We start from the raw sequence: 25,420 nt of genomic DNA, 5'->3' as shown, positions 1-25,420 counted from the left end.
GTAACAGTTTATCTCTCAGGGAAATAGGAGTGATTTTTATTTTTGCTAATATGCATTTCCTGATTTCTTTAAAAAACAAGTTTTCATCAGTAGTGTCATAGATACAAAGATACTTTTTCCAATTTTTTGGTATGGAAAATTTCAAGTATATACAAAGTATATAGACATAGCATAATGAAACCCCATGTACATAGCAATTGCACGCTGGGTTTCAAGAAGACTGCAATAACCATATTAAGCCATTGTTCAACTTATGATTTCCCAAAACTTATTTGATCACAGAACCTTATTTTATTCCACAGAAAGCACTTTGGGAATATAGTGATATATACAAACCACTTGATAATGATTATATTCCAAAATAAAATTATTAGAATTTAATTTTGAAAAGAGGCATTCCATGTAATAGGAGTCATTACTTAATTGAGTTATTAATTTCTTAAGTTTCTGGGAAGTATACCAAATTTCTAAGATTTATCATATTATTATTAATTATACCTACTGCTGTTTCTCTTAAGGGCACCAGCTTAATCTGATACACTTAGAAAGGTTGGAAAATTGAAACAGTATTAGCTTTAACACACTTTTGCCTTCTCTCTTTCTCTCCCTCCCCCTACAAATTATAGCTTTAATCTTACATGCTTTAAATATTTTTCCATCAAAACCTTGGAACTGATTAGCTCATTCATTTTATAGAAAACTTACACCACATAACCTAAATGGCAAAATTAGCCCTCATTGTCATTCCCATCAGCCAAGTGAGACTTAATTTCTATTAACAAGAGATTGGCATTTGTTATTTGGCTATATCCCAACACAAAATATAAAGTTTTAAAAATAAAATAAAAAGAGATGAGCTTTCAAAAAATCTTTCAGCTGCACTACATGGCATTCAGGGATCCCCAGTCAGGGATCAAACTCGTACCCCCTGCAATGGCAGCCTAGAATCTTAACCACTGGACCACCAGGGAAGTCCTGAGACTGGCTTTTAAAACATGTTTGTAAGAATGATAATATGCATTCCTGGGACATGTTTATTTCCGAGTTGCAACTCCAAGGCTGAGCCTCACCATAAAATGAAGGCTGGAGTGAAATAAGACACTGTCACTTTCAATAGCCCTTACTGACCTCTTTGCTTTACCCAGAGGGACTTTTCCTCAGGGAAGACCACAGTCTGAGATTGAAGAGATGTGCGTGGTCATGTGGAATGTCATCACTCTGATGGCCTCATTTTACAAGATGTTGGAAGTGAGGACCTCCCAGTGCAGGCGCACTTTGCTTCCACCACCATGACCATCTACGTGCAGGACCCTGCGGCACACACAATACCCACGGGATCCTGGTGCCCAGATGCCATGTTTCTAGCTGTCCCTTTGCCCTGCCTACAGGTTTTTCCAGCCCAGAGCAGCGTATCACAATAATAATCGGGCTGGGTTGGACTGAGGCATGCATTTCTTCTGCAAAATGGGAGGAAGGCAATTTGAAAGGGTAAGTGGGAAGGGACTGGCCTAACACCGACACTCACAGGTGCATCTCGGGGCAGATCCGTTTGGGGAAAGAGTACGCACTGAATCTGGAAACAAAATCCTTAAAATTCCAGAGCCCAGGAACCCGTTGGAAAATCTTCCAGGAGAATGAATACCCCAGTCAGAAGTATTATATTATTAATTCACAATCGCATCTCAAAATTTCTCAAGAGGAAGAACCATTGTTCTCACTTTTCTTAACCCGACATTATGACTTTTTTTAAAAAAAAAAAGAGCAGCGTCTCTGAGTTTTTTAAAAGATAATTTATTATTAAATGAAGAAGTCATAAAGCAAAATGGAGGGGGACAGATGTCAAACATAAATTTAAAATGTCGTTTTCATCAAATACTATTCCTAAGGTTAGAAACAAGAAACGTATCAAATGAAGAGGTACTTAATCTTTTTCAAATGCCTGTGATTTCAAAAGAAAACCTTTCTCTGAATATATAAATCCTTATTACACAAAAGATTAAATTTAAAAGTCTGAGAAAAGAGACTTTTTAACTCATAAGTAAACGGTATTTCCCAGACACCCTTTGGAATGTTTGTTTTTAATCAGTGGGTTTTAAAAATCATTGCTTCCACCTTGAGAACTAATATGAATCCACCACTGATCGACGACATTCAATCTACATCTTCACCTCCTTCCTTTTCTGCAACTTTCAGCAAAGCAGATTTGGAGAAAAAGAAAGGATTCGAGAAAATTGCAGTTGGGTCCCTGGTGGATAACAAAATCAAAATCTGCTTTTCCATTCACATGACACATCCACAGGCACTCACTTCTACTTACTTTACTGACATATTTCATATCAAAAAATCTCACATGTGCATCTCAACACAGGGCCGAGTTCAAAGACGATGTTCCCTCCCACTGGTCTTTCCAGTCATGCTGCCCACGACATTATCCTGAGCTCGTCATGTGTCTCCATTGGGCCAGAGCAAAACCTTTGGGATTTTCTTTCTCGTTGTTTTAGTTGCTAACTCATGTCAGGTTCTTTTGCAACTGTACCCTGCCAGGCTCCTTTGTCAGTGGGATTTCCCAGGCAAGAATACTGGAGTGGGTTGCCATTTCCTTCTCCAAGGGATCTTCCTGACCCAGGCTGAACCCACATCTCCTACACTGGCAGGCAGATTCTTTACCACTGAGCCACCAAGGAAGCCATCGGAATTCTCTTACCATAGTTTAAAACTTACATTTATCACTTGTCTTAAATGACAGGCTTATGAAATCAGAGAGAAAAACCCATTTTTATCCATAAATGCTGCGTCACTCTTCCAAAAGCAGGAGGCATTTGCTGCTCTGCATGATGACAGGAGACTATGGGGTCCTGAGGTGCCCCCCAAGGGACCCCTGCTGAACTTCATGCTGGCAAACTTGGGACCATGGAGCTGACTGTACGCTCCACGGAAGGGATGCTTCTAATCAGGCGCACAATGGACATACTGCTATCAAATTTGAGAAAGACTGCAGACCATTTAGCCCTCTAGGCCTCTGATAACTTCAAATGACAGTGATTATCGTCACACCTGCTCTCCTCTGAACAGAAGTCTCCCTGTGGCTCCAGGGTACCCACCGAGCCCTCAATTCCGCTTTCAGGACAGATGGAAGCCATCAGCACAAACCCGGAGATACAGCGGGAGTGCGGGCTTCCAGGACTCTGCAAGCACCTGACATCGTCTGGATGCAAAGGAAATACCCACGCTTTTGTTCTCTCCAATATCAGATGAGCAAAAGCCATCTGCCACCGTCTTTACTCAAAATCCACAGGGAACGGCAGCAGGAAGAAGTCAGGGACAGGTGAGGCAGGGCGGGGTGGGGTGTGAAGCAGGGCAGGCAAGAGGCTGAAGGCCAGAGGCAGCCTGGCCTCCGCGCCCTCCTGGTCTGGCCCAGCCTGTGTCCCTACTTCTGTGGGGCCCCATCAGCTAAATTCACAGTTTCTTCCATTCACACTCAATGCCATGACTGTCACATTAAAAGGAACGTTTGAACGTGTACAGTCATCACGGCTCCCGGGCTTTGGAGTTTGACTTGTAACATCACTCCCGATGCTCAGTTCACCTTTACTTCACTTGGGCTGGGGGCAGGGGGGCAGATTTCCTTGCTTTTTCGCTCAGAGCTCAGGCATCAGCAAAATTCCTCTGCAATACAGACCCAAGGTCGCTGGAAAGGACACGCACCCTGATGAACCAGATCATTAGAAACATCTATGTCCACCTCCTCCCAGGGGGATCAAGTCTTAGGCTGTTGGCTCCCACTGTGAGTAAAGTCCCCCTCGTGGACTCCCCCAAAAGTGTTTTCCCTAAGCATTCTCTCAAAATGCCATTTCTCTCCAAAGGGGCCTCTGCTGTTTTGCCTTGTGAAAAAATTAGGAAAGTATTTGGAAATCCCAAAACACATATCAGGAAGAGTTAAACAAGCTTGTGAAGACATCATTGTTGTTTAGCTGCTAAGTCACGTCCGACTCTTTTGTGACCCCACGGACTACAGCCCATCAGTCCTCTGTCCATGGGATTTCCCAGGCAAGAATTGTGGAGTAGGTTGCCATTTCCTTCTCCAAGGGTCTTCCTGACCCAGGGATCAAACCTGAGTCTTCTACATTGGCAGGTGGATTCTTTACCACTGAACCACCAGGGAAGCCCCAGAGAAGACACTGTCAGATGCCATAGGTTCAAGGCACTTTGCTTGGAACCAAGCTTGGAACCCACAGTGGAAGGAACTGGAACCAACCTGTTGCCCCCAAACTCAGCCACCAGTTGACCTGACCCCACTTGTAGAGGCAAGAATAGGATGAACCTTTTCTTTCCTTCTTTCTTTCTTTTTTGAAAGGCATCTTATATTGTGGTTTTGGGTTTTTCTTCCATATCACAAAAAAGATTTAGAGAATTCCAAAGAGTTTTAGTTAACAGGAAATACAAATAGAAATAAAAAAAAATAAACAGAATGGAACGCAACTCTCCACAGATTGAACCCATGTGGGTGTCACAGCTCACTGAATTAGCACCACTTTTGTATCAGTGAAGACACCCGGGGCTGAAATTTCTTCAAACTCACTTTTTCCATCTCAGGGAGATTTTTCCATGCTCTTCCTCAAACAAACGGACCAATGGAGGAAGCACTCCCCCTCCTCCCTATTTCAAAGTGTGGGGCATTTTCCTTTCGCTCTAAGCCATTCTTTGATTTTCTCATCAAATTGAGACTTCGGGGAAGCTATGTAGCAGCAAACTAGGAAATACACTCCCTTTAAACACAGTTGGAAAAAAAAAACTGTAAAAACCGAATTCACTGGATAATTAGAAGCTATTGTGACATTTTCTTTTCTTCCCCAGACTGGGCTTAGAGGTATCTCTGGGTTAGACTGTTCTGGGGCTAGAAGGCCACGCGAGGGCAGCCTGGCCCAACCAGACCTGCCAGGGAAAGCGGGGCCGGCCCTCCTGGAGCCCGCCCCAGTCAGTTCTCCTCCAACAGGTAATCACCGCCCGCGAACTCTGTGGCTTCGAGCTCCACGCTGGACAGGAACCTCCTCAGTGTCTTGCGGCAGTTGTAATCCAGGGTGGTGGTGTAGACGGTCTTGGGGTACTTGGGGTAGACGATGGTGGTGCTGAGGAAGCGGGTGGGTTTGTGGCGGGGCTCGAAGCGCACCTCCGCCTTGTAGTTGCGCCACGTGCAACTGGGAATGCAGGTGATGGTCTGGCTGCAGGAGGCCACCGCCAGGCTCAGGGGCAGCTGGACGTCGTCAATGAAGTGCCGCTCCGAGTCGTACCTGACCGAGGACGTGTACCTGGGCGGGAGACACAAGGCGCGTGAAGCCGCTCCTCGGAGCTGGGGGCACGGGGGTCCCTACTGTGACCTCAGACCCTGAGATGGCGTGACTCTGGGGAGAAGCCGCATGGAGTTTATGATGTGCTTACCGTGTGGTCCTTTCTGTTCTAAGCACTTTAATTCCAGGATCTAATTAACCTTCCCAACAATGCCAGGAGAAGGAATTGGGGGTGCAGAGGTTAAGGTCACAGTGAGAGGGAGCCATGGAGCTGGGGTCTCCATGCAGGTATGCAGGATTCCCAAGTTCACCTGCATTTCTTTTCCCCACCGAATGGAGTTGGCTCCCACTGACTTAAATTTTCAGACTTTGGCCAAATTACTCCCAAGCCTCAGTTTCCTCTTTTATATATATATATATATATATATATATATATATATATATACACACACACACACACATATATATATAAATTATATATAAATATATATATTATTGGGTCTTAGTTGCAGTTGCACTGGGTCTTAAATGCAGCTTGTGGGATCTTAGTTCCCCGACCAGGGGTCAAACCTCCACTCCTTGCATTGGAAGCATGGAGTCTTAACACCAGGAAAATCATTCCTTTCTGAAAAAGGTGCCCAGCATAAGGGGGAAGAGTGTTTAAACAGCAACTGCTATTGATGGGAATGATTATATAACAAGGCAGATTCTCCTGTCCACAAGGGGTGAGTCATTTCTCTGTCCCCTGAATGAACAATCATCTCTTTAATAAGAGGAGAAGGGAACCCAGACATCCTGAATGCTGGTTCTGAAAGTTCTCTGATAACCAAATTCTGGTACTGGGGCCACCTCTGCCTTCAATTTGGAGACCCCTCAGGCTCAGGGAACTGAGACCTGAGCTTATCCATCAAAGCCAATTAACACTCTTGATTTCCATAAAATAATTAACATCCACATTCCTCAGCAGCTACTTTATAATTATTTGTTAAGTCCTTCTTGGGCAATTTGGGAGGCTTTTTTTGGAAGCAAAGCATGAATTCATTTGACTTCCTAATTATTGCATCTTCGCAATTACTGAAACATGTGCAAGCATCACACACAGGCACAGAGAACGGCACTGCCTACCCACTGGTCAGGGAGTGAGAATCAGCAGTCTTTTCAAAATGAGTCTGATGGGAACATCTCTTCTCCTTGGGCAAGTAGGTTAAGGGGCTGGGGAAGCTCATGTCATGAAGTCATGTCCCCATTTGGTTCAAAATACAAGCTCTCCAGGAATAAAAGGCTGAACCGCTCACCTCCAAACTGCTGAGCCGCCTTTGTCCTGTGTCAAAGGGCTCTTTGTGTTCATGCAACGAAACTCCAGCTATAAAACCACTAGTTACCCAAAGTAAAATTCCTTTCTCTAAAAAGATGTGTCTTTTAATGGGGCCTGTCAAAGGCTCTCTGACCCCAGATGAGCCTGGGTAAGATAAATTCCCCGAGGAAGAACAGTACTTGCCCAGTGAAATCAGAACCCGAGACAAGGTAATAGCACCTTGATGCTGGGGTGGGGTGGGAGTAACATGTGGAAAGCAGCTTCTAGAAAGAGAAATTCAGTTCAGTTGCTCAGTTGTGTCTAACTCTTTGTGACGCCATGAACCACAGCACACCAGGCCTCCCTGTCCATCACCAACTCCCGGAGTTTACCCAAACTCATGTCCATTGAGTCGGTGATGCCAGAAAGAGGAATTATTTTATTACAAATGCTTAAACATCTGATGGCCATGATAAGTGAAGCATAAAAAGCAAGTTGCAGTATAACACAATCTCATTTTCATTTTAATAAGTATATCTACATTCAAAAGGTTAGAATACAGAAAGAACACCCCAAAGAGAACCCACCAAACTGTAAGAGTTTAGCGCACTTCTGTCATTGACTATTTTAAAAAAAAAATAACAAGCATTAATTACTGGAATCAAAAATAGAAGTGAAATGAAATCAGTGCCTACTGTATTTACCTTACTTCTGTTGGTGGTAAGGGGTCAAGCTCCACTCCTTCGCCAAAGGACAGGGGGCATAACCTTGGTGAGTATCCGGAGCCCAGGGGATTGGGGAGAGAAGCTGGATTCTGCAACGATGGAGAATGCAGTCAGACCACAGGCCCATCTGATGCTTTCCCCACAGAATTCCTGGTTCTAGCCTCCCGCTGACGGGCCCAGCTGTGATTCTGTGGCCCTCACTGGGAAATGATGTCAGAGAAGGACTGATTCACAGCAGCAGAAGAGCATGGACAGGTGTGTTCAAATCTCGGGTCTACCATGAAGGTACTGGGTGCCCTCAACAGAGTCACAGCAAATGCCCCGTGACCTTCTCTGCACACCCAGAGCGGGGGTGGTGTCCCCTTCCACTGATGAGGTTTCGTGGAAGGATGAATAGAGGAAGCAAATCTGAGCTCAGCATTGTGACCGCGACCAGTCCCCAGGCCTACCGCATCATCCCTCAGAAAGAAAACCACCATGAACAGGGGCTTTGCTAACCAGAACCTTCAATTACGCACCCCCAGCCCTATTACTGTCTCAGCAACTCTTCAGAAAAGGCCAAAACCAACAAAAAGAAACACTACCAGGGATTTTTTTTTTTTTTTTTTTGACACTGAAGATTCAGTCCAACTTCCCCCAAATCCTCTGCCTCTGGGGCCATCAGATTGACACCCAGCCAAGATGGAGGAATCTGCAAACTCACTGGAAAAGCAGACACCACAAAGTTCTCTATGGCACCTTCCACTGTCCAGAAAACTCCAAGAACCAGAGCACGGCATCCCAGGGGTTCACCCTCTTGCAGGCTGGTCAAGGCATCAGGCTTTCTGATTCACCAAATAGCCTGAGTCAGAGATAGGGCCATCTTCCACGTAGGTGCTCGCTTTTCTTCGCCTGCTCTGACTTGAGTCAGGGCTTCTGTGTTAAGCCAGCCAAAGGGAGCAGCCCTCCTGGGATAACTGAGAACTGTCATTTTCTTTGCTTGATTTGAGAGAAGAACCTACACTTGGGCCAGGACACGGTGGTGGCAGCCCCACCCCTGGTGCTTCCAGGAAGCAGACTTTTCTAGAAGGCTGACTTTAAGACTCTTAGGTTACCAGGACAAGGTGTCAAGTAGGGGGCATAAGGTGGACAGAGAAAAGCCAAAGGGGAGCAGGTAGGTCAGGGAGAGGTGGGGGTCCCCAGGGTCCAGCCCTGAACTCAGGGTGGGTGGGGGAGGAGTTTAATAAGCCCTCAATGGGGCTTGAGAACTCAGGTCCGAGCGTCCGGGAGGGGGTGGGCACTGGCTGCAGCAGAGCTTCAGGAAGCAGCCCCCAGCAGTGACAGGGGTGTCTGCTCTGCCCACAGACACTCCCCAACCTAGGGGTGCCTTCCCAGCAGTCCTGGAGGCTGTAGGACGACACAGCCACCAAGAGGAGGCAGGCGACTCTCAACACTCACACGGCAGCCTTCTTCCAGGTGTCCACACAGACACTGGTCCTCCTGCCCTGACGCCTCGCCTCCTCATGCCTGCCGCCAGCACTCTCTGAGCACACGTGTGCCCCAGTGCAGGCTGGGGGTGGGGCGGGGCAGCAGGAGTCAGACTCCCGAACCAGGTACCCACCAGGGGAAAGGGACGAAGTCACAGTCCCTGGCATGGCTCTGGGAGGCATCCAGGAAGACTTCCCAGAGGAGGTGACAAGTTGGGTCCCGAAGGGCAGCCAGCAAGGGTTTGATGGACTGGGTGTTGGAGAGGTAGAAGGGGAGAAGCATGCCAGAGGGCGGGAGCAGCCTCGGGGGCACAGGTGTGTCTATCTGCCTGCGGTCAGGGGATGTGGAAGATGAGGCTACAAAGGGCCAGGCGGCCAGGGTTCTGAAGGCCAAGATGGAGCCAGTGCTGCCTTCTAATGGAAACGAGAGAACACAGTGATGTTCATGGAGAGACAGGATCAAGAATTCCACGCACCAAAGCGGGTGGGTCCCTAAGAAGCAGCAGCTGAACTGACTATAGTCAGTAGCAACTGACTACTTCACACAGGGGAGAGGGCTGCAAACATTCATCCCCAAGGCAGAGGGGCCGGCTCAGAGCTCTGAGCTTGACTGTAGGCAGGATGTGGGTCCCTTGAATTCTAGGTAAATGCAATAAACACCACCATTTGAGCGATTCCTAAGGTACTTGCATTTTCTCTTTAAATAAAAGTTTTAAAGTAAAGTAAAAGGACTCATCCTTGAAAGTTTCCACCCACCTAAAGGCCTCCCACCCATCATGCGCCAGATACAGGTTAGGTGATGGGCCAAGAGGGGCCACTGATCTCAAAAGGTCCTTTCCAAGGCTGCTAACAGTGCCCTAAAGCTGGCCCTCTTTGGTCAACGAATCCGGGAGTGGAGCAGATGCCTCTTCCCAAGACCTACCAGGAGTGGGAAAGGCCCGTCGGAACCACCGAGGGAGGGGGCAAAGCCCGGAGAAGCCTGGGGTTCCCTCTTGGTGTCCCGGGACCCCTCTGGCCCGGCCAGGTCAGGATGTGGTCAAGCCGCAGCCTGACAGCCCCGGGGGCCGCCACCCCGAAGGGAGGAGACGGCGGCCCGCCTCTCCCGGGGCTCCCGCGCCTCCCAGGCGATGACAATTTTCCAGCCACCGGCTCCAGCTGGCCAGGCTCTCGCCGCGCTCCCGCCCCGGGCTCCCGGCGCTGGCCACGCCGTCCCGACGGGCGGGCGGCGGCGCCCACATCGCGCCCCGGGAGGGCGGGCAGACCGCCTGGGGGTCCGGCACGGGGTGGGGGGATAGAGAGGATGGGGGGAAGGGGCCGGGGCGGGGTCACTTACCGGAGTCGCGCGAGTGGCCGCTGCGTCTGGCTCCAGCGCCCCCGGGGCCGGCGTGCGCTCCCCGCCGCCGCCCCCGGCCGCCGCGAGCGCCCAGTGGCTGGGGCTGGGGCTGGGGGGCAGCCCCGAGTCCGGACTGTCCAGGACGCCGTCGCCCTTCTTCTTCGTGTCCACGAGCTCGGGCACATCCTGCAGGCTCAGCCGGCCCACCATGGCGGTGCGCGCGGCGGGGCCGGGGCCGCTGCCCGCCGGCCGCCCTCCCTGCCAGCCGCCCGCGCGCCGTCCGGGTCCGCCGGCCGCCGCGCTCCCGGGCCCGCCCCCAGCCCCGCCCCGCCTCGCCCGGGCCCGACCCGCCCGCGGTGGCGGAGCCGCCAAGCCGGGCGCCAGGGGCCGCTGCGCTTCTGCCGTGCGCCGCCCGCGCTGCCCTCCGCCTGGCCGTTCAGCCCGCCGCGAGCGGCCGATCCCAGGCTCTGGGGGCGCCGGCCCGGGACCCCCGCCCCACCGGCCGTCCGTCCCGCCGCAGGCGGACACGATACCCGGCTCACACCAGGCCCGGGGGCGCTTTGTCCCCTTGGCCTGGGCCAGCCGGGCCGGCGGACGCTAGAATCTCGAGCCCTAGGCGTCGAGGGGAAGGCAGAGGAGCGCTCCGGCTCGCAGAGGCCTGGGGAGCCGGCCGAACCCAGCGAGCAAACAACTGGAAATTATTAATAGTTAATGCGCTTCGTATGGTTCCAGCCGCCTCTTGGCTCAGCCGGGCGGCCTCTCAGGCTGTCTCTGGCTCTCATTTCTGCCCCGGGGGGAAAAGAGCGCCTACTCCGTTTATCCTCAAGGGGACTCGGGGTGGGCGGGGGAACGCATCACGCCCCGGCCTTGGTGCTCAGCGTAACAGGTCGTGGCCACAGCGAGCAGGGAAATTCAGCGTGGGTGCAGAGCAGCCCTCGAATTAGATGAGAGGCTCAACCCGCTCTCCATCAGCTGTCTGAAGGGCTCCCTCCATGGGACGGGGAGGGGCGGGGGATGGTGGTGGTCACAGCTTTTCAGACGGGCTACTTGCCCTTCCTCCTTAGTTTGACAGAGAAATCCTACCTGAGTGGGAACTCATTGCAACAGCTGCCCAACTGTAGAACTGGGCTGTTCTCATATCTAAAAGCACTAGAAAATTCGAGTACTGTTTCTCACAGAGACCACCCTGATTATTGGTAAGTACCCCCACCACCACCACCAGCCACCCTCCCCTGGGGGTTTTTGATGGGTGCTCCGCTAGGGCCTCAAGCTGGAGCTGTGACCAGACCTAGCTGGCAGGGGCCAGCTCTAAAGAGGAGCAATACCCTGGGCTAGGGACTTCCCTGGCTCCATGAGAGGTGGGCGCCGTGCACAGCTCTCCATGGCAGCTCAGTCTGTGTCCTTGCAAAAGCAGACAGAGGATCCTTGTCCTGCTTGGGACCTGGTGAAGTCCAAGTTCAGAGCAGGCAGATGTTTGTGATCTGCTGGAAATGGTTCAAACCTCCTATTCTCACCCATCACTTTCAGGTTAGGAAACAGAGAAGGAACTTGACTTGCCCCAAGTCACAGAGCTGGTACAAAGCAGCTTGCTGTGACCAGGAAGCCCAGGAGGAGCCCTTCCGCAGAGAACAAAACCTGGTGCATGCCTGAGTGCTGGGAGGTTGCTCTTGTAGGACCTGTGGGAATAGATTACAAAATCAAGGGCCAATGGTTTGTGCCAGGATATACTGTAAGCAGTGGGTCTTAGAGGTTGGGCCAACTGTGTGGCTACACTTCTCTACCCCTGTTGACCTCACTGTCTGCATATCCCAGGCTGCCGCCCAACCTGGGGCATCACAGGAGGAATCTAAGAGCTTCCCGGGGGTGTGGAAAGGTGGGTGGTCTGCTGGAGTGGGAGGACTAGCACCCTAGAGGGAGTTTGTCCACCAGTGTGCCCAGGTATTAATAGATCCTGAGAACTCTTCCCTAAATCTGACCAGGTGGGAGAAAGTGTCCAGAAAGATGGCAACTGTTCCAAGCTGGTGGTGGCCTTCAAGATCATCAGTGTGGAAGAAGAGGATGAGACCGAGCAAGGTCAGCGTGCTCAGCCAGTGTAGCCTCTGACTCCATCAAAGCCTGAATTGTTGTGGGTTGTCTTGGGAGGGATCTCAACCTGGACCTACTAAAACCTGGAGTCTAGGGGAAGCCCCACATCACCACCTTCAGAGCGGAATTGTGAAGGGCTTAGATTACTCACATTCTGACGATGATCCAGAGACATCAAAGATGCCAAAGTGAGGAAGGGAATGTGAAGTTGTGAGCTTCAGAGGGTCCTGGCAGATCAAGGAGACACACTGGAGGCAACCCTTCTTCCTTGGCATTTGAGTCATCAAGCAGCTGGCCCAGGACTTCACATGGGCATCTCGGCCATCGGGCTGGACCCAGGAAGCATCTATGTCTTATGTTCCAGCCTAGGAGAGTTCTGTCTGATCCCCAAGACAAGCTCTCCCCAACTCCAGGGGGACATCTTGGCTTTCAGAGAGATCAGGACATCCTCACTTGGATGTCCTCACAGGACACTTGCCAAGATGCTCCCAAAGTGTAAGATGATTGCATACCCTGGACTCCTTTCCTATAGAGGAGCTCAGCACTGATGCACACACAGGAAACCAGAAGGGCTTGAAGAGGAATTCGGCCCGCAGACCTGACACTGATGGAGAAACAGAGGTGGAGCTCTGGTCCTGTTACAGATTCCCCTGGACCACTCAGGTGCCCATCCCCCAGTAAGATCCACTGAAGTCTTCCCCTCCATGGCTCCCAGAACCCTGTTGAACCAACTAAAAGACAGCTGGGACCCCGGGTTTGTCCTCCCCTGTCCAGACTGTCTTCTGAGAGCTCAAAGACAAGCTGGATCTGGCTGAAAACTGCTTGGGCACAGAGGAGAATGTGGAGGGCACAAGCCTGGCTGGGCCCAGGCATCCTGCCTGCACCCTCCTCTGTGTGAACTCACAGCAATCCTGGTGGATGAGCAGAGCGGGTCTTACAACAGGAACCATCCGAGTTCAACCTGCCCATGAGTCCCCCTGGGTGGGAGAGCAGGGAGGGAGCTTGTTTTGTAACCTCGTGGGAGCCATGTAGTGCAGACCCTGTAAGCTGGCTATGCTTCCTGAACCAGGAGTCCACACTGCAATCTGCTGTAGTCCTCTGGAAGAGCCCCAAGCCCTGGGCTCATCACTGGCCTCCATCTTATGCCAGATTATTTTCCAAAGGATGTTTCTTAAACAGAACAAAACTCTAATCAACCAGGGGGGAAGGGATAGTTAGGCAGTTTGGGATCGACATGTACACACAGCTATATTTTAAATGGATAACCAATGGGGACCTACTGTATAGCACAAGGAACTCTGCTCAATGTTATGTGGCAGCCTGGATGGGAGGGGAGTTTGGGGGAGAATCAGTTCAGTTCAGTCACTCAGTTGTGTCTGACTCTTTGTGACTCCATGGACTGCAGCACACCAGGCTTCCTTGTCCTTCACCAATTCCCAGAGCTTGCTCAAACTCATGTCCATCGAGTTGGTGACACCATCAAACCATCTCATCCTCTGTTGTCCCCTTCTCCTCTTGCCTTCAATCTTTCCCAGCATCAGGGTCTTTTCCAATGAGTCAGTTCTTTGCATCAGGTGGCCAAAGTATTGGAGTTTCAGCTTTAGCATCAGTCCTTCCAATGAACCTTCAGGACTGATTTCCTTTAGGATGGACTGGTTTGATCTCCATGCAGTTCAAAGGACTCTCAAGAGTCTTTGCCAGCACTACAGTTCATGTATATGTATGGCTGAGTCCCTTTTCTGTGCCCCTGAAATTATCACAACATTGTTAACCAGCCACATTCTGACATATGATATATAATAAAAAGTTAAAAAAAAATCTCTAATCAAAGCTTGGGAAAGACAACAGATTCCACTTTACCCCCTTCTGGTCCAGTTTCAAAGACAGGCCTTCTTTTGAGAAGCATCTGGGCTGCACCTAGAAATCAGGGGTCAGTTTTACAAAATGACAGCATGGACCCTGCTTAAAGAGTGGCCTCTTCTCAAAGCTGTCCTTTCAGAGCGGCCGTCGCCCCCGCCTCGATCACACAGACCGGTGTCCTCGTAGGACTTGGCTCCTGGCCTGGCGCCTCTCCCTACAGGGTCTGAGGAACAAAGCCAAGTCACAGTGAATGCCAGTCCTGCATTTTCCCTTTTTCTCCACCAAAGTAAGCTAATGCCCGAATGGGAGTTGAGTCAGACAAGAGCGGGACCCCCACAATGGCTGCTGCTTATTGTTTTTGGAACAGCTTGTCTTCAGTAAACCCAGCCAGACAGCAGATTAAAAAACACTGCGGGCTCCAGCATGCTGGCACAGGCTTCGGAGCCCAGGCACCTTGCAGGCCCAGCCCCCTGGGTCTCTGGGCTCCAGGATTCACGCTGCAATGGCTTTGCCTTAGTACTGAGCCCGGTCTCCCCTTGCCATGTCAACCCATGTCAACCAAAACACTTAAAAAATCAGACTTTATTTTGTTTCCTTAAGTATTTTTTTTCCTTAAGTATTTTAAGATTAAGGTTTGGGGGGACTTCCCTGGTGGTCCAGTGGTTAAGACTCCACACTTCCACTTCAGGAGGCATGGGTTCGATCCTTGGTCAGGGAAGTTCTGCCTGCAGCCAAAAAAAAAAAAACTACCAATAATAAAGAACATTTAAAAAAAATTAAGATTACTGGTTTCAGAGAGCATTGACAGGGACCTGCCATACTCAATACAGAAAGGAACTGAATTAAAAAGATGTACTGACACAACCCAAACCCATAGGCATCTGTGCACACACGTTGGTGAGGCCGGTTCATACCTCTGTGCCCCTGGGACTCACAAAGGTGGCCTGAAACAGACAGCGGTCAAGGGTGCCAGAGCTTGGCAACTGCAGAGAGAAGTGTGCCTGCGGAAACAGGCTGGCTCCTTTTCTGACCTCTCACGTGTGAGACCACCAGGTCAGGTGGGGAGGTGGTGCCTGGCCCAGCCCACGTGGCAATGCTCACCCAGACAACCAAATGCAGCTTGGGGCGGAGTCAGGCCACTGACCCATGAGTGGGGGACCTGGGGACCCCAGTCAAATACAGGCTCCACCCTCGAGGCCTCCTATTTGTAAGCTGAGAGCTAGTCTCCCAAATGCTCCCTAGTTACACAGAAAAAGGGCTGTGGCCTCTGCAAAATAAAACCCAGATGGGATTAAAAAAAAAAAAAAAACTCAGATGGAATTTTGAAAAGAGCTGGGGCACATGGACTTGTTGGAATGGCATCAATACACTTGCACTCTTGGCTCTGTTCTGCTTATTCACACTGGACAAGGACTCGCAGCCCAGAAAAATAGCCCTTCGTTGAGCCACTGAAGTTAAGACCCTTGGTTCCTCAACTGAAGGGCGCTATAGAAGGGTGTGCAGGCCATAAATGGCCAGTCTGCTCGGCCACTCTCCAAAGGCAGCCTCCAGACTCCGGGGTGTTCAGGACCTCTGGGGGATTAGGATCTGCAGGGCTACGTGGGGAAGGATGGTGAGTGGGAGCCCCAGGAAGGGGGTGCAATTGGCTCCCCTGAGCCAGTGCCCCTAAGCGCATTCCTCTCCACCCCCTAGACTCAAAGCAGAATACACAGCCGTGAAGGCAGCTGTGGTTTGCAGCTCTGTACTGCTGGGAACTCCTGAGACTCACCAAAGGCAATTACATGCCTTTGAAGAAATGTTTTTCAGTTTCGAGTCTCTCCTGAAAATTCGCCAGGGGTAAAGAAAGAACTTGGACAAGGCAATGGCACCCCACTCCAGTACTCTTGCCTGCAAAATCCCATGGAGGAGCAGCCTAGTAGGCTGCAGTCCATGGGTCAGGAAGAGTCGGACATGGCTGAGCGACTTCACTTTCACTTTTCACTTTCATGCATTGGAGAAGGAAATGGCAACCCACTGAGTATTCTTGCCTGGAGAATCCCAGGGACGGGGGAGCCTGGGGGGCTGCTGTCTATGGGGTCGCACAGAGTCGGACACGGACACAACTGAAGTGACTTGGCAGCAGCAGCAAATAAAGAACTTGAGGTGAGCGGAGAAGCACCAAAGAAAAATTTCATGCATCTCATGTTTTCCAGGTTGTATCAGTTGATGATTAACTGGATTTTTATCAACTCTTGCCTTGTACTTCTGCAGGATGACTCCAACCAGTAATAAGCCTTTCTGGAAATTTCTGAAGGTGTCTCTCATATGCTGCTAAATAAATCTGGTCATACACACAGGATGCCTGCTATTAATTTTCTTTTTCTTTTCCCGAACCCACTGCCCCAGCCTCTGGTTCTGCTAATTTGGGTGACAGTGCCCTCCAACAGGACTACCATCAGCTCCACCAGGTACTTAGAGGCTGCGGCCAAGCCATCACTGCTGTGGGTACCAAAGCCCTGGGCGATGCTCCCTATGCTGGTGGTGGGGGAGGGCTCCGTGGCTCGGAGGTGCTGGAGCTGTGCTGTGATCTGCAGCTAAGGGCCTCCCGCTTCTTCTAGTTACATTTATAGGGTGGTCCTGATACAGCACGGCTTCCTTTACGTCTGCCTCCCGCCCTAGGTCTCAGCTTGAACCACGCAGGGGCTGCACCAAGAGACAAACAGTAAAACAAGCCAGCAAACAAAAACCCAGTTTGGATCCAAATCCCTCTCCCCTGAGCTTGGCTTACCCTTCTGGCCCCTTCTCTTCGGATTTCTCTAAGAGACTCCCTGGTTCCACATGCAAAGAGAGCATCTTGACCTGAGAATGATGGGGCTACTCGACTTCAGTCCCAGCTAGCGCCCTGCCCCACCAGATGCCCATCAAACATCACCTGACCCCCATCTCAACACCTTGCTTCTCAAAGACTGAAAGGTTAGACTGTTACTTCCAGGGATGCCTATTTTTAGCATCAAGGCTGTCTGCCATCTGAGAAAGGACCTTCTGCTTTAGAAGGCTGTGTTAGAAGCAGAAGTCTCTATAATGTCAGGCATTAACATCTTATAAACCCTAAGACAGGTCACAATCCCTATCTGTTCTACACGCTTGTAATAAAAAGAGCAGTTAATACGAGCTTCGCGTGGGCCTTCCATCACACACAAATATTAAGGAATCTGGCTTTTGTGTTCCTCACTGGAAGATTGTTTATCAGCAGATACCCTAGTCTTGCCCCACAGAAACTGTTTCACCTCTACTCCCAAGGCTGAGAGCTCTTAGCAATATCTGCTCTGGGTAAGAGTTTTGGGGTTTGTGTGTGCACTCCCACTAGACCCATTCATTCAACCAGCATCTGCCAAGGGCCTACTGTGTGTGAGGCAGAGTGTGGGAGCACAAGGAGGGCATCACCAGCCTGGGGGAGAGAAGGAGAGGAGGCTTGGGGGAGGAAGTCTGGAGGGAGTGACACCTATGCTGATATAAAAGCATCAGATAAGGACCAGGCAGGCAAAGAAAGAAGGAGATGAGCACCAAGGCCCTGTCGTGAGGTCTCTGAGCACCTGGACATCTTTCTCCCTGGCTTCCATTCACTGAGAGGAGATTACTGCAGACTTGACAAGGGCCCCGAGTTCAATCCCTTCTGGAGCCAATTAGCTCCAATCCTGGACATGCATCCTGTAAAGATGTCACACTGGTGACAAAGGGAAGTGAGGGTTAGGGTGGCTCGTTTAGTCCAGCTGTGCTCCTGGCTGGAAATGCGTGCCAAACACGCGGCGACAAACTGTTTCTTCTCCTTCCGCACTTGTCATGGATATCGTTTTGTGATGACACCCTGGCATACAGAAGGTGAATGCTCTGTGCTCTATTTAACTCCTAAGGCCCCAGTTTCTCTCAAGCCTGGAAAAGTGTCTTGCTCACAGTATAGTTCTTATCTCCGGGGAAATGACCAGTGGCTCTTGGGTAATTACTACTTTCTCTCTTCCCTTTTGCCTGGTGGCATCTGGGAAGGCTTTCATAACATCATAGCAGGAAGGATGGGGTTGCTGGTGGTGAGAGCCTGGTTCACGGTAATCTTCCTACCTCTCTGGCCTCTACAGAGGAGAAATTGGTTCTGCTTGGCCATGGACTGCCACCCTCTGCTTTTTGTGTTCGTGAATCTACACCCTAGGTATCCCAGCCTGAAGTTCCTTCCAGCCAGCTGGCCTTTCATTACTTCTGAGGACTCAGGGAGTTTGGAAGCCATCACCACCCCCCCCGTGATGGGGTGCGAGGGGCTCTAAGATGTGTTGCCCTTGGGTCCATCTGGCTGGACAAAACTCTCAGATATTATTTCTCCTCCTCAGGTGTCTTGTTGAATACTTACGTGTCTATGGGGACTGTAGTCTCCCAGGTTAATAGCTGGAAGCCAGGCAAGGGCTTCTACATCAGGATTTCCCTCAGACTTAGGGGGGTTTCTCTTATCCTGGGGCTCAGTCCAGAGTGGTGAGATTCTATATTTCTTCTCCAGGACCTTCCAGCCTTGAAACCAAGTCATATCCCTCTAGTTTGTCCTTTCCTATTGATACCTGCTGGTCAAAAATCCCCCCACTTCTTTTTTCTTTTTAATGAAAAAAAGAATGTTTACATCAAGATGCACTGTCCCTATGCTGATGGTGTGGACTGTATGCAAAGTCCTCCAGCATTTTGGCTCTCAAAATGTTAAAGGTCCACTTTCAGGATAAAGATCAGAAACAAAGCAAAACACCATTCCAACAATTCTTGTTACTCGTGACTTCCAAGACTTTCTCCTCTACTGACAAAGTTTCTACAGGAGTTCAGAAGCTAAGAATTTAAGCTACTATCTCTATAGCATCAGGGCCAGAAAACAGCACATATAGGGAGCCCTGATGGAGCCTGGGGAAAGGGCAGAGATGAAGAATAGAAAGGACTCTCAACTGCATATCAAACTATCACCTCTGTACATATACAAAGGATGACCACTGCTTCCGAAAGCAAACTGACAAAGCGTGTCCTCCCTGACCAGGAGGGAAGGGAGCCCTGACCAGGAGGGAAGGTGCGGCGCTTTTGCTCAATCAGCAAGTTCTCTTGCAGCAAGACACAGCACTGGTTGGCTCACATTTGGTTTTGTGCAATGAAAACCAAAGGGGAACTCAGGCTTGCTGGGTTTCTACAGATAGAGCTGCAACTACATCCTCTAGATCAAGCAGGAAAAAACACCTAGGGCGCGTTAGGATGTGGAGATTACACATGTACACGCGGTCTATGAGAGTGTGCAGCAAAACCATCTTTGTAGAGGACATTGTGGTAAGAGCTAGCAACGCTTCAAATGTGTGTGCCCTTTCATTTTCTAAATTGGGAATTGAACGATTTTAGGACAGTAGCCTACAAAAAGGCGAGCACATGTAAGCAAAGATACTTACAGATAGATTTTCACTGGTGATGTGCTTCTCACTGCCAAACAACAGAAACCTCTTTGTATACTGATAGGAGAATGGCTAAGGAATGATGATGTATCTCAACTATAAAACACCATGTAGCCTTAAAAAGAATGAGCAGCTCTATACATGCTGAGGGAAAAGATGGCCAAGATTCCTTGTTTAGCTGTAGAAAAATATGTAAATATGGTTCATATTAATTTTGTTTGCAAAGTGCCCTTCCCCCATGGTATAAACATAGAAAAAGTCTGGAAGGAGGGTAGGATCTTTGATATATATATTTCTATACTGTTTAAACTTATTAACATGAATACTCATATTGTGTACTTTAAAAATAAATATTACTATTGCAATATTTTACAAGGTGAAGAAACCTATGCTGTTTCTTTAAGCTATTATTTCTATAGCATCAGTATAGAAACTGGGAGCATAGAAACACCGAGAATCATCAGGGTTAGTGGTCATGAATGAGAGGAGGCCCAGGGGAGTGAACCAGCTCCTTCTCAGACTCTCAGAACAAACAGGAACTTGGTGAGCCTGGCCAGGAGGCCACGGAGAAGGGCTTCTCTGTGCAGAAACCTGCCAGGCCTGACAGGGACTGAGAGGCTTGATTTGCTGGGGCAACTGAGATTTCTCTTGGTTTCCTGGACTGGAGTTTGTATAATCATTTAGAAAAATAAATTTTTTCAGATTAACTAACCATATTGATTGACAAAGAGTTGTCAAGGCAGGAGGAGAAGGAGGAGACAGAGGATGAGACAGTTGGATGGCATCACCAACTCAGTGGACATGAGATTTGAGCAAACTCTGGGAGATGATGAAGGACAGGAAAGTCTGGCGTGCTGCAGTCCATGGGGTCACAAAGAGTTGGACATGATTTAGTGCCACTGAATAATAAAAGGGTGCCTGACTCTAAGGCCTTGAGATTGAGGAACTGGGAAGGGAAGGTGGTCCCCGTTAGAGATGGGGAATTGCAGGAAGGGAGGCGAGTGGACCTGGAGGTGCTCCCCAGAACTGATGGTGGGAACTGCAAGTGGAATGGGGTCAGCTGAGGAGGGAGTGGCAGACAAAGGCTAAAAATCTGAGACATCTCAGAAGGCATAGCTGGTGTTTATGCCTGTGATGGGCAGGAAAGTTCTCTGAAGGAGTCTGGAGTGAAAACCACAGGGGGCCTAAGACCTTGGGGCTTGACACAGGCAGTCAAGATTTGGAAGGAGAGAAGAGTCAGTGATGGAGACCGAGATGTTTGATGGGAGCCAGGAAAGCCAGGTGTGGAAGGAGGGAGGGGAGGACCCCAGGGGTGGGGAGGACTCACCAAATCAACCGAGGGGGCAAAGAGGATGAAAGTGTGACAAGAAGATTGTCCTTCCAGAGAAGTTTCTGGGAAGTAGTTGAGATGGATGCTGAATAAGAGGCATGCCTATAGAGGATGGAGGTGGTGGCTGTAACCTCTTGCCGGAAATGGTAACAAAGACCACAAGAGAAGCAGCATGGGGTTGCTTAGGGGGTGGCGGGATCAAGGAAAGCATGATACCTCTGTTCACTTCTGCAGGCAGAATGGAAACGAGGACAAGCTCTGAGGAAGCTGGTGGGAGTTGGGGTGGGGTGGAAGGGACGGGGGTGGGGCCTCCAGGGAAGGATGACCAGGCGGAGAGGAGCAGCCAATGGAAAGTGGGTACAACAAGGGTGGCTTGCATGTTGCCAGCCCTCTTGCATAGTGGGGCCCAAGTTTCTGACTGGAACTCCTGAGGCCTCATATTCCCAACTGTCACATGAGGAGATCTGACCGAAGTTCTAAAAGCAGATAAACCTACATACCACCCAACCCTGAAGCCCATCGATCCGGCCCCAAGAGCCCCTGGTGAGGCCAGGGGAGTCCCACGTGTCACCATTTCTGTATTTCAAGTCCTGAGAGGGTGGGGAACCACTGTGTGCACAGACGTGCAAGGCCTCAGGTGTGAGATCTGGGGCTGTGGGCGTTTCCCGAGAAGGACAGGCTTCCTTTGAAGTGTTGCCCAAGCCCCCTCCTCCCAGTTTCGGTTGCACAGCTTTCTTCTCAGAACACAGCTGCCTTGCACCAGGGGTGCCTTGCTCTCTGATGTCCGACTTCTAAGGGCAGCAAGGCTCAATCCAGGTGGTGGCCTCCAGCGAGACTCAAACAGGATCTGGGTGACAGTTCAGGGTGTTGGTGAGTGGGTGGCGGACTTCAGGTGAAAGGTACGGCCCCTCCCCTTCACACGGCAGCCCTGATGAGGGCCTGCAGCTTCCAATTGACTTCCGGGGAACCTGGAATTCTTGAGACGTTTTGAGGGGCCAAGGAGTTCCACACGACGCTTTGATTCTAACTTCCCTTTAGAAATTCATACTTGAAGCCTATTCTAATGACAAAACATTCTAAACTGTAATAACACATATCCTCAAATGTGTTACTGGTATAAATGTAACTGGCCAAAAAACCAAAATATATGAGAGAAGCACTATTGTAACAAATACAGTGAAGACGTTTAAGAGAACAAACAAACAAAAACTGATACAAACTGTTTGTAAATTGTTAGCTGGATTAAATCAAGATTTCTCTATTCTGTGCAACCCAAAGTGAAACAGAGAAATAAACTGGATGCTGGGGTTGATGCATATAAATTGTCAGTGTGTGCAAGTCATGGCTGACTCTTTGCGTCCCCAGGGAGGGTTAAATAGAAAGCATTTCAAAGTTACGGTTATGGATAAATTGCCACCCCTAACCTTAGCTTTGAAATGCTTTCTATTTAACTGAAGTAATATCAGTGTTCTCACAGATTTGCTTTGAAAGATATCTGAACTCACAAATACATTAATAAAACACTTTATCTGTTTACAGAGTGAGAGTCCTATGTAAAGTCGGGTCTCACACATGTGAAAAGCACTGGGGTAGTGCACAGAGCCTGGTGATGGAATGAGACTTGAGCTGAATCCTGGCTCTGCCTCTTCAGGAGTCTTACAGCCTTAGGCACGTCATTTGCTCCCCAGGACGCCAGGTCCATATCCATAAATCATGCCCACTTAACAGGGGTTTTTAGATCCAATGAGGTCTCTAAACTAACCAGGAGGCACTAAATACTCAGTTCCCTCGATACCCAGTAGCCCTGAAGGGCCTGGATCTCTCAGCTCCACTCACAACCAGATATTATTTGTGTGCCAAACAGTAGCCAGGCTGCACCCAAAGCCCTGGGCTACATCAACTAGGACCATATGGCCCATCAGTGCCCTCCTGGGATGACAGAGCCAGCCAGTCAGCTGAGGGGCCACCACTTGGGACTGGTTGAGAGCAGTGTCAGGGCTGCAGCAGGGAATGGGTATGAGGCTGGGGTGTGTGTGTGTGTGTGTGTATGAGGCTGGGGTGTGTGTGTGTGTGTGTGTGTGTGTATGAGGTTGGGGTGTGTGTGTGTGTGTGTGTGTATGTATGAGGTTAGGGTGTGTGTGTGTGTGATGAGATTGGGGTGTGTGTGTGTGTGTGTGTGTGTGTGTGTGACGAGATTGGGGTGTGTGTGTGATGAGGTTGGGGTGTGTGTGTGTGTATGAGGTTGGGGTGTGTGTGTGTGTGTATGAGGTTAGGGTGTGTGTGTGTGTGTGTGTGTGTGTGTGTGTGATGAGGTTGGTGTGTGTGTGTGTGTGTGATGAGGTTGGGGTGTGTGTGTGTGTATGAGGTTGGGGGGGGTGTGTGTGTGATGAGGTTGGGGGGGGTGTGTGTGTGTATGAGGTTGGGGTGTGTGTGTATGTATGAGGTTGGGGTGTGTGTGTGTGTGTGTGATGAGGTTGAGGTGTGTGTGTGTGTGTGTGTGTGTGTGTGTGATGAGGTTGGGGTGTGTGTGTGTGTGTGATGATGTTGGGGTGTGGGTATGTGTGTGTATGTATGAGGTTGGTGTGTGTGTGTGTGAGGTTGGGGTGTGTGTGTGTGCGTGTGTGTGTGTGTGTGTATGAGGTTGGGGTGTGTGTGTGTGTGTGTGTGTGTGTGATGCAGTTGGGGTGTGTGTGTGTGTGATGCGGCTGGGGGGTGTGTGTGTGTGTGTGAGATGATGTTGGGTATGTGTGTGTGTATGTATGAGGTTGGTGTGTGTGTGTATGAGGTTGGGGTGTGTGTGTGCACATGTGTGTGTGTGTGTATGAGGTTGGGGGGTGTGTGTGTGTGTGTGAGGTTGGGTGTGTGTGTGTGCGTGTGTGTGTGATGCGGTTGGGGTGTGTGTGTGCGTGTGTATGTGTGCGTGTATATGTGCGTGAGCTCATGTTTTCTTTACACAACATTGGCTACTTTTCCACTTGCCTGCTAAAGCGTTTCACTGGCCTCTCCAGGTGGCCCAATCACAGGACTGCGGTCTGTGCAGATTTCTGTGGAAAGTGGTCTCTTCAGCAGGCGATGCGCTTCCCCTCTGCCTGAGAAGGGCCTTCCTTTTCCATCCTCACAGAGCAAGTGAGCAGAAGAAGATGGAGTTTCTCTCTACTGTTTCACCTGGTGGCCCTGAAAATTGCAGCCCACTTGGTAAATACTTTTCTTGGCCCCAGAAGCAAAGGGAAGTTTTATCAAGAAGCTGTTCTTAATTTCCTATGTGTTGAAAAATTACCCCAAACAGGAGGCGGCCCTGGGTCATGGCCATTGTGCAAATTCCATTTGATCACTGAGCAGAGACTACCAGAGCTCTCAGACAGAGTGATAAACATTCTTAGGGGACAAAGCATTTACAGGTTTTCCTATCACTCTATTGCCCAGCATTCTCTGTTATCTGTAGCCCCCAAGGGAATTGAGAGGGCCTGGTTACAGGGATTCCCCTGGCCTTGGGAAAGGTCTGAACATCTTTTGAAAGGTGACTGTGAAGACATCCAAAGAGCTGGTGAATTTCTGGCTTCCCTGTTAGGTCTGCCCGTCCCAAGATAATCTTGCTTAGAGATTTTTGGGCATTGAAGGTCAAAAAAAAAAAAAAAGAAGTGTAGGCAGGAATTTTGTCCCTGCCAGGAATGGCCAGTTGAAATGAGTTTCTGTGGACACCGGACACCATATCTAAAGACAGCTCTTTGGATGGAAGCCTTTGGCAACCCTTTTGATTTGCATTTGGAGGTAACTTGCCACATTTTCCATAACAGGCAGCCCAGCCAACACCACCCGGGAGGGAGGAAGTTCCTTCTCTCGGCGTCTGCAGGTTTATCCCTAAATGCTACGGAAACAGCAGCTGCCAGGGCAAGGGGAACAGAGCATGGAGAGCCTTTTAAAATTCTTGAGTAAGTCGGATCTCACCAGCAGGACCTAAAAAGGCAAAGGCTTGCCATTCTGGCGCTTGCTGCAGATGCGGCCTGCGCCCGGGGGCACAGTGAGCCCAGGGACTTAGCAAACTCTATGGCCACCTGCTATTCGGTCAGGTCAGCCACTTGGGGTCCAGGCCTGGTGAGTGACAACGAGGAGGTCACATTTCACACAGCCTTGTGGCTGACAGAGGGTGCTAGTGCAGCCGGCTGTTTTGTGACCTTCACCACACTGTTAATTATACCCCTGTTCACAGATACTAAAAACTGCTTTAAAAAAAAAAAAAGTCTTGAATTTGTTACAATGTTGCTTCTGTTTTATGTTTCAGTGTTTTGGCCTCAAGGCATCTGGGATCTTAGCTCCTCCACCAGGAATCAAACCCACCTCTTCCCCCACCTCCACTGCCCGCCGCCCCCTCCCACGTATTGAAAGGAGGAGTCTTAACCACTGGGCCACCAGGAAGGTCGTGGCTTTTGTTTCAGATGGACATTCTTCACGTGCCACTGCTTACCTGCTTATGCAGGCAAGAAGGAAGAGAATCTGGCAGGTCAGTCATCTGGCCATGTTCTTCTGGGTGGGTTATACAGAAAGGTTTCTTTCCTCATCAGACTGATTTCTGGCTACCCTATAAAAGTGGGGAGCTGGTGGAAAAAAAG

The 25,420-nt window shown here is 49.8% G+C and overlaps 1 protein-coding gene and 1 long non-coding RNA gene across 2 annotated transcripts; both read right to left on the bottom strand.

Moving 5' to 3' along the window:
• Positions 1-1,771: 1,771 nt before the first annotated feature.
• RFLNB (refilin B) lies at positions 1,772-10,361 on the bottom strand. The gene is made up of 3 exons (XM_061143031.1): positions 10,104-10,361; positions 7,284-7,393; positions 1,772-5,306 (listed from the first exon to the last, which is right to left on the bottom strand). Exons 1-3 carry the CDS (start codon positions 10,311-10,313, stop codon positions 4,976-4,978), a joined length of 651 nt encoding a protein of 216 aa, XP_060999014.1. The 5' UTR covers positions 10,314-10,361; the 3' UTR covers positions 1,772-4,975.
• A 2,975-nt stretch (positions 10,362-13,336) lies between these two features.
• LOC133055917 (uncharacterized) lies at positions 13,337-25,412 on the bottom strand. Its single transcript, XR_009692713.1, has 3 exons — positions 25,276-25,412; positions 23,789-23,987; positions 13,337-14,769 (listed from the first exon to the last, which is right to left on the bottom strand). It is a non-coding gene; the product is annotated as an uncharacterized LOC133055917 (long non-coding RNA).
• Between the last annotated feature and the right edge of the window lie 8 nt (positions 25,413-25,420).

The sequence above is a fragment of the Dama dama genome, chromosome 5, assembly GCF_033118175.1.
Source record: "Dama dama isolate Ldn47 chromosome 5, ASM3311817v1, whole genome shotgun sequence".
Lineage (NCBI taxonomy): Eukaryota > Metazoa > Chordata > Mammalia > Artiodactyla > Cervidae > Dama > Dama dama.
The sequence above is the reverse complement of the archived record's forward strand: the minus strand, read 5'-3'. Positions and strand labels throughout refer to the sequence as shown.